This window comes from Nerophis lumbriciformis, linkage group LG02 (genome assembly GCF_033978685.3).
Source record: "Nerophis lumbriciformis linkage group LG02, RoL_Nlum_v2.1, whole genome shotgun sequence".
NCBI lineage: Eukaryota > Metazoa > Chordata > Actinopteri > Syngnathiformes > Syngnathidae > Nerophis > Nerophis lumbriciformis.
Genome location: NC_084549.2, coordinates 63441541 through 63450814, shown reverse-complemented (window position 1 = coordinate 63450814; position 9274 = coordinate 63441541). Strand labels below are relative to the sequence as shown.

Below are 9274 nucleotides of genomic sequence, written 5' to 3'. Positions count from 1 at the left end.
GATATATTTAAAATATTTTATGCTATAATTTATAGCCTGTTAGATGTATTGAATATTTTTTATTCTATAATATATAACATGTTAGATATATTTAACATATTTTATGCCTTTATATATTATGCTATAATATGTAACATGGTTGATATATTAAACATATTTTATGCTATAATATACAACATGCTAAGATATAGTTTATGCTGTAATATTCATTGTTAGATATATTTTATGCCATAATATAACTTGCTTACATATTTTAGGTATATTTAACATTTTACGCTATAATATATAACATTAGATATAGCTGACATATTTTATGCTGTGCTATAACATGTTACGATATTTTACCATATAATGTTAGATGTATTTAATATTTTATGCTACATTTTGTGATAGAATATTCATATATATTATATAAATTAAATAAATATTATATATTATATAACATATTTAATGCTATAATAGAGTCAATATGTTATATATATATATATATATATATATATATATATATAAAAACTTCTCAAGAGCTGTTGTCAGCATCACGTCTCATTGCAAATAACCCAAATCGTCCTCATTTTCATTTCACTTTTTGAATTTATATTAACATACTTTTCCAAATGTGCTGGTCCATATAACAAGCATCATTTGGTATCTTTATTTCTTTATATACACGCCCATGGAGAACACCTAGTTTCAATCAGCTGATGGATTTGAACTGGAAGTTGTTTACTATCCAAAGTGTTCTTATTGAAAAGATGTTCTCAACTCCTGAGGCCCATTTGGAAATAAAATATCAAATCATTAAAGCGTTAAATCACATTAAAGTAATTTGGTTACATCAGTTTGTAAAGTATACAAACACGTTAGCTGTTTGTCTGCATGTGTTAATCACAGCAATTAAGTTAAATTGTTTTTGCTTCCTCCTTTTTATATCAGTGTGTATGTGGCTCGCAGGCTAACACACACACACGACCCCCCCTAACCTGCCCCACCTACGTAATTAGTGCATCAGCAACTGTGAAATTCCTGCAGGATATTTTTGGTAGTTTTTTTCTCCACGCTGCGTTCAATGACGCCTCGATCAAATGAGCTCCAAGCAGAGGGCGGGATTAACGCCACAGCTTCCTTGTGTACAATTTGCATGTGCGGCACGTTGGAATTGGGGGGCAAAACAAAACGAGCCCGTAAAGAAAAGTGAGTTTGACAAGCGCGGGACAGCAGATGTGACTGAAGGGATCTTTATTGGATGAACATGGAAGTGAGGGTCATGGTCGCCTTTAGCATACATTCAACATCTCACCGGCGTTATTCCAACACAATAAAACCGTGAAGCCAAGTGCTGTGTTTAAACATCACGAGAAGCTAGCAGAACAATTCCATAAGTCATTTTTAGATCATCCGGGAAACTAATTAATTTGGGAGGTTTTTGCTCAAACGTCTTCCTCTCGTAGTCAAACATCGGATAGAAAAAGTTGGCCAATTTGAATTCTTTGGAGAGATTTACATACATTTGTCCCCCTCCCACCTCCAAAAGTGGTATTAAAACACCAACTAAAAAGGTGGTCACTGGAACTGACCCAAATACATATTTACACATTTCAGCTGCTCGCCCCGGGCGCTGACTAAAAATCTTCTTCTTGCGTCTAAAATAACACATTTGCCAAATAACTGTACACGGGGTTTGATTGGAGGTCAAATATTTCTCCTGTCCAGAGAGCTGGTGGTCACGAGAGGGGGGAGGGGGCTGGTTAAAATCAATTTTTGACGTTTATAAAAGAAAACCTTTCATTTCTATTTTGTCAGAGAAGAAGTGGGAGCATCCTGTCTTGTGGTCTTTAGAAGAGGAGCTAAGGTGGGAACACCAGAGGAGGGGAGGCAGAGAGTGTAGGAAAAAACAAAAGGCCGATCACAAGACTTGGAACCTCCAGGAGGTCTGGTCTTTGTAGTCCAAGCAGTCCGTGGCGTTAAAGTTGAGCTTCCACGACGAGGCGGCTGTCTGCTCTTTATAATCCAGGCAGTCGGAGGAGTTGAAGCCCAGGCCGGAGCCGCCGTACGCCTGATGGTGGTGGTGGTGATGGTGGCCCGAAGACTGGCTGAGGTGGTGGTGAGGGTGACCCGACATGGACGACGCTGTCATGGGGCTGAGCTGGTGAGGGTGGTGGTGGGAGTGCATGGGCGCCAGGTAGGAGCCGCAGTCCACGCCGCCAAAGTAGGAGCCGGAGGGGGCGGGGTAGCCCTGTCCGTAGCCCGGCGGCGTCTGGTTGTACGACATGGGGTAGGAGGTGGCGGCGGCCGCCGAGCCCGACATGGAGCGTTGCATGCACGAGGCGTTGGAGGGCGGGCCGGGCTCGGGGAGCGGTGCCGCGGCGGGAGCGGGCGCGTTCCCGGGGGAGATGGCGGGGCTCCAGATGGACGACACGGTACCGATGGAAGTGGACGTGCTGCCGAGCGCCGCCGGCGGGCCCGCGTGGTTGGCGGACGAGGACGAAGACGACGACGAGCCCGTGCTGGAGACGGCGGGCGGCGTGAACTGACCGCTGCTCTCGGAACCCGTGCTCTCGCGCGCCGGAGACGACTTCTTCTTGGGCGGCCGGGCTTTGGCGCTTCCGCCGCTCTGCTGCTGCTGGCGACACTTGGCCCTGCGGTTCTTGAACCACACCTGAAGAACACGCCAGACGTTAGCACAACACCTCAACACTTCCTGCTCGCCGCGCTGGGACCGCATTGTAAGGAAAATGAGGGGTTATTAGCCATCGCGGTCATTCCCCCCCCACCCTCGACTCGCCAGGGCTCCAATTTCAGTCTCCAAGATAACAAGCTATTGGCTTTCAGCGCACACTGAGATCATTCTAGAACACAGAGGCGCTCGCATCGGCCACAGCGTTTTGTTTCACCCACAAACTCCAATTGGGTTTCCTATTCCTGCTTCACTGTACTCTGGAATGTTTGAAAATTAAACCGTGCAAGGAAAACAACCCCAACATTGAGAAATACCCACAGCACTTGAACGCAACCATCGATTGTAACTTTGAAAGTGATGTCATTAACTTTAGCATTGTCCAATAAGTTAAAAGAAAATGTTACATTTTGTTGAAATTCGTTTTATCAAATACTAATCACAATATTACATTACATGGAAAATTAATAATTTCACATGAATGTATAATTGTATTTTCTTGGGTTTCCTATTGCTGCTTCACTGTACTCTGGAATGTTTGAAAATTAAACCGTGCAAGGAAAACAACCCCAACATGGAGAAATACCCACCGCACTTGAACGCAACCATCGATTGTAACTTTGAAAGTGATGTCATTAACTTTAGCATTGTCCAATTAGTTAAAAGAAAATGTTATATTTTGTTAAAATTCGTTTTATCAGATACTAATCACAATATTACATTACATGGAAATGTTATAATTTCACATGAAAGTATAATTGTATTTTCTTGGGTTTCCTATTCCTGCTTCACTGTACTCTGGAAAGTTTGAAAATTAAACTGCAAGGAAAACAACCCCAAACATGGAGAAATACCCACCGCACTTGAACGCAACCATTGATTGTATTTGTAACTTTGAAAGTGATGTCATTAACTTTAGCACTGTCCAATTAGTTAAAAGAAAATGTTATATTTTGGTAAAGTTCGTTTTATCAAATACTAAAATCACAATATTACATTACATGGAAAATGAATAATTTCACATGAAAGTATAATTGTATTTTCTTGGGTTTCCTATTCCTGCTTCACTGTACTCTGGAATGTTTGAAAATTAAACCGTGCAAGGAAAACAACCCCAAACATGGAGAAATACCCACCGCACTTGAACGCAACCATTGATTGTATTTGTAACTTTGAAAGTGATGTCATTAACTTTAGCACTGTCCAATTAGTTAAAAGAAAATGTTATATTTTGGTAAAGTTCGTTTTATCAAATACTAAAATCACAATATTACATTACATGGAAAATGAATAATTTCACATGAAAGTATAATTGTATTTTCTTGGGTTTCCTATTCCTGCTTCACTGTACTCTGGAATGTTTGAAAATTAAACCGTGCAAGGAAAACAACCCCAACATGGAGAAATACCCACCGCACTTGAACGCAACCATTGATTGTATTTGTAACTTTAGCACTGTCCAATTAGTTACAAGAAAATGTTATATTTTGGTAAAATTCGTTTTATCAAATACTAAAATCACAATATTACATTACATGGAAAATTAATAATTTCACATGAAAGTATAATTGTATTTTCTTGGGTTTCCTACTCCTGCTTCACTGTACTTTGGAATGTTTGAAAATTAAACTGTGCAAGGAAAACAACCCCAAACATTGAGAAATACCCACCGCACTTGAACGCAACCCATGATTGTAACTTTGAAAGTGATGTCATTAACTTTAGCATTGTCCAATTAGTTAAAAGAAAATGTTGTATTTTGGTAAAGTTCGTTTTATCAAATACTAAATCACAATATTACATTACATGGCAAATGTATAATTTCACATGAAAGTATAATTGTATTTTCTTGGGTTTCCTATTCCTGCTTCACTGTACTCTGGAATGTTTGAAAATTAAACTGTGCAAGGAAAACAACCCCAAACATGGAGAAATACCCACCGCACTTGAACGCAACCATTGATTGTATTTGTAACTTTGAAAGTGATGTCATTAACTTTAGCACTGTCCAATTAGTTAAAAGAAAATGTTATATTTTGGTAAAGTTCGTTTTATCAAATACTAAAATCACAATATTACATTACATGGAAAATTAATAATTTCACATGAAAGTATAATTGTATTTTCTTAACAGGCATTTATGTGCCCTGCCTACTTGGGGGGTCCTCAAAAAACAGAAATATCATTTATACACAATGATTAAATCCCAGTGACTAATACATTTTTAAATGTTTATTTAGCAAAGCAGGAGCCGAAATTTGATGTAAATCGAGAAATAAGTGCCGAGTCATCATGCAGGTAATTTTACAGATGGATTTTAAATGTGGACATGATCTCAGTTTTTACCGTGACGACGCACTTTTGTGTTGCTTCAAAATGGCGGCGCAAACAATTTGTTAAGTTTTTTTAAAAAACTCTGAACAGAACCGAGGACACGCTCGTCATAAATGAGCACTAAAATGTGCCCAAAACGCTCATAAAGTAATAAAGCACCACCAAAGTGCGAGTAAATTAACCAAAGATTAAGTAAGTTATGTAAATTAATTAGCCTATTAGCTAGAAGCACTTTGCTAGTCAAAATGGAGCGGCAAGTCGATGTTATCTATTAATTATTTATGGCCCTTAACGTCCCGCTGGGGTGTGTAGAAACATCACAACATTACAGGGTGTAAGTTAACGTCCTGGTGCATTTTTATAGGAAACATTTAAGAAATGGCCATTAAGTGACAAAGTGTGTTTGGCGAAAGTGCGGACCTGAACTCTGGACTCCGGCAGGTTGATTTTGAGCGCCACCTCCTCGCGCATGAAGATGTCGGGGTAGCGGGTCTTGGCGAACAGAGACTCCAGCACGTCCAGCTGGGAGCGGGTGAACGTGGTCCTCTCCCGCCGCTGCTTCCTGGGCGTCGCTGGGGGGGGAACACGGACGACATTACGCTGGGGGCCAACATTTTAAATTAAAATAGCCTCACTTTTAAATATATTTTTTTTTTTTTAATTAGTTTTTTTTAAATCAGGCAGTGCCGAGGACCACCATGCTTGAATGGATAAACTACAAATGTGAACTACAAATATGGATGAAACAAAAATGTAATAATATATATAATATATATATCATTTAGTTGTGGAACATTTGTCTACATGTATTTATTTAGGGAGATCAGCGGGTGGCAGGAAGACAAATGTACTCAGTTACTATAGAAAAGAATACACTTGCAATATTTATGAAAGATAGTAAACTAGAAATGATTATTAATAGTTTGTTTGTATCATTCTTAAAAGTCAATTAAAGTAAAACCCAAATCCTCCCATTGGACTAATTATTTTAAATGAACAAAATACATGTTAAATAGAAAACCCCTTCAATTATAGTCTTTAGTGGAGGAATTTAAGTTGTTTTAGATAAGCCAAATTGTTTCTTTCCTTCTTTCTTTAGTTTATTTCGAACATGAACACACTTACAGTATAATACATCACACAATTTCATATCATTTCATTTTACATCATGCCCGAAAAGGAGTAGGAAGAAGCAAAGCTTATTTAATCCTACCCCTTTCCCACTTCAGAGCGTTTACAAATATATAGAATCATTGACTGACCTTTTTATATAATAAAATAACGTCTGTGAACCTCTTAAACTGGATCATATCAGTACAATGTTTAACTTCTTTACTTAATCCATTCCATAATTTAATTCCACATACTGATACGCTAAAGGTTTTAAGTGTTGTACGTGCATATAAATGTTTTACTTTTTTTTTTTTATTGTTTAAAATATAAAAAAATAAAATATACAATCTTTTTGTATTGTCTCTTTACTGTTTTAACATTTATTTGTAAGGATGATGATTGCTCAACCTGGTGAATATTTGGAAAGAGACATTTATATATTGTTCAATAAAAAAAAATGCTAAAATGGAATTTATTTCTGCCGTCAAACATGATTAACTTCATAATAATATTTGTATTGTCTGCATTGTTTGGACTTTTATTTGACATGGTTTGTAATGTAAGTTGTTCAATTGTTGGTTTGTATTGAAAAGAGTATTTTGTCCGTACTTTTGTACAGTATATATTAAAAATACTGGTTTTTAATACCTTTTTTTTTTTTTTTAAAGTTAGAATTCATGACTCGATAAATGTTTTTAAAGTTTTGTTACGAACTTTCCAACTAAGCTAATTCAACTTGGATTTAATTCATCGAGTTATTAATCTTTTAGTGTTTTTATCCTCTGCAGAACATTTTCAAACAAGTTAAAAAAAAAACGAAATTTTAAACAAATTTTAATGCCAACGCTATATAAAAATTTAAAAAAAACTAGTAACATTTTAGACAGCAAAATAATGATTTTAGATTATTATATGAAAATGTTTTAGTAACAATTTACGAAATATTTCATACAGTTAAATCGTTCTAAAGGCCGAGAACTGCAGTTTTAAAAAATTGTGCAGAATCAAACATTTATAAAAATAAATAATTCAGACAATTGGCAACACAATCCACATCGAGGTTGGGCCTATTTTAAGTCAGGTTTTACAAATACAATACTTAACAGAGCAAAAATAATATATATATATATATATATATATATATATATATATATATATATTTATAAATGTTTTGTTTAGGGAGGTGAACGTGCAGGGGCCCCAAAACAATGAAAGATCATTCAAACTGACACAATTAAATGTTTGGAGTTTTATGATGATGATGATAATAACAATAATACTAATAGAATTTTATTGTCATTATTACAGTGAACAGGTTCAAAGAACAACGAAATTGGAGCAGATCCCCTAAGGTGCATACACACTCATTTAGTAATATGAATAGTAAAAAAAAAGATAAAAAAGAAAATATGCATCTATATATATATATATCTATATATATATATATATATACATATACACATAACATTATTGCACATTATTGTCAGAAAAAATAAAAAGACATGACACATGAGGATGATAATAATATTATAATAATAATAATGATGATGATGATAATCGTTACCTGGGTATCCCACAGAGGGGTGCAGCAGGTCCATGGCGGCGCCGCTGAGCCCCAGGCCGTTGACGCCGTAGGGGGGCTGCTTGAGGTAGGACATCATGCTACAGGCGCTCACTGCGCCGCCCAGCTCAGGCCAGTGGCTCGCTCTCCCGCGATGCTGCAGCTTGGCGGGACAGGCGGCACCCACCGGCTCACTGCAGCCCGCCACCAAACACAACAAAGTCACACTTTTACCATCACTCAAACTTTTACCAACACTTTTTTTTTTAATCATTTCTAATATTCGATTACATTTTTATTTTTTTTAAAGTGTGACTGCAAGTTCAAACTTGGAACAAAACACTCCACTATTATGTTAATATATTATGTAATATTATTATAAAGTGGACCTATTCTGTTCAATACAATCATACAAGTTCTAAAGCATTTGAAGATGTGCTATTCAATTTGGGTTTGACAATTAAAAAGGGAAAAACACATTTAAAGTAATAAAAAATCAAACTGATTTAAGTGGTGTTATTATACTTAAAAAAAACTTGTTTTATTGCTCAAACTTAACTTTTTTTTCCTAATTACGCAAATCATATTTTGCTCAGGCCTCATTTTAATGAGACATTTCAACATTTCACAGATAACGAAAAAACACAATTTTATTTCAAATACTTAAAAAGGAAAAATTGCTTAATTTATTTCAACTTGTTTGTGCGACATTTTACGGTCTAATTTGGGAGAATTAAGCAGACAAAAATATTACTCGTAGTGTTTTTTTAAGCGTTCAAACAAAATAACATATTTGATTTAAAAAGAAAAAATAATGACATTCTCCACAGCTTTTTTTGAAGTGACCATTTAGTGTGGCTTTAATATCAACGTGTGCTGCTTATCAGGAATGGCAGAATGTCAGCAGGATGGTTCGACAAAAGAGCCAACGTGTATTGCAGTGAAAAGAAGACTTCTCTGTGCAAATGAAGCCAATTCTCATTTACATGAGAACATTTGCTTATCAGCTGACAAACCAAAGCTTCCACTCGTTAATGGCCTCTTTATCCAAGACAACTATATTTCTTTTTTCAAGAAAAAAAAAGTCAAAAACGCCGGCGACAAAGTAGAAAAAGAGTCAAAAGTTTACCTTGTTTTCTTGTCGCCTGTTTGGGTCCAGAAAGCTGCAGGAAAAGCAAATAAAGCCAACAATCATCCAGCAGCGGCAAGCGCGAGCAACAAAATCCGCCTAAAAGTCAGTGAGGGTCGGCCCGCAAAGTCGTCCACATGTCGGCCCTGCAAAGCTCTCCAAGCTCCCCGGCGTGCCCTCGTCCTCCGGCGGACAAACAAAATCAAAGTGATCGTCAGCTAATGGAGGCCGATAGAGATTGATCACCTTCTCTCCGCCCCGCGCCTCTAAGAGACGCTCACACCTGCCGGCCCGCCTCCAGCGGCCAATCACAGCCCCGCTTTTGCGTGACGGACAGCAAAAACAGCCAATGAGAGAGCTCCATTCCCCCCTCCCCCTTCTCGTCCCCTCCTCCTCCTCCGCTTGGCCTCCTTCTGTCCGCCGTGCAGCAACAAACACATTTGCTTTTTACGGAATAACTTCT

The 9274-nt window shown here is 37.4% G+C and overlaps 1 protein-coding gene across 1 annotated transcript; it reads right to left on the bottom strand.

The window, feature by feature from the left end:
- Nucleotides 1-1090: 1090 nt before the first annotated feature.
- On the bottom strand, nucleotides 1091-9049 carry otx1 (orthodenticle homeobox 1). Its single transcript, XM_061966344.1, has 4 exons — nucleotides 8812-9049; nucleotides 7686-7876; nucleotides 5429-5580; nucleotides 1091-2656 (listed from the first exon to the last, which is right to left on the bottom strand). Exons 2-4 carry the CDS (start codon nucleotides 7780-7782, stop codon nucleotides 1904-1906), a joined length of 1002 nt encoding a protein of 333 aa, XP_061822328.1. The 5' UTR covers nucleotides 7783-7876; nucleotides 8812-9049; the 3' UTR covers nucleotides 1091-1903.
- Between the last annotated feature and the right edge of the window lie 225 nt (nucleotides 9050-9274).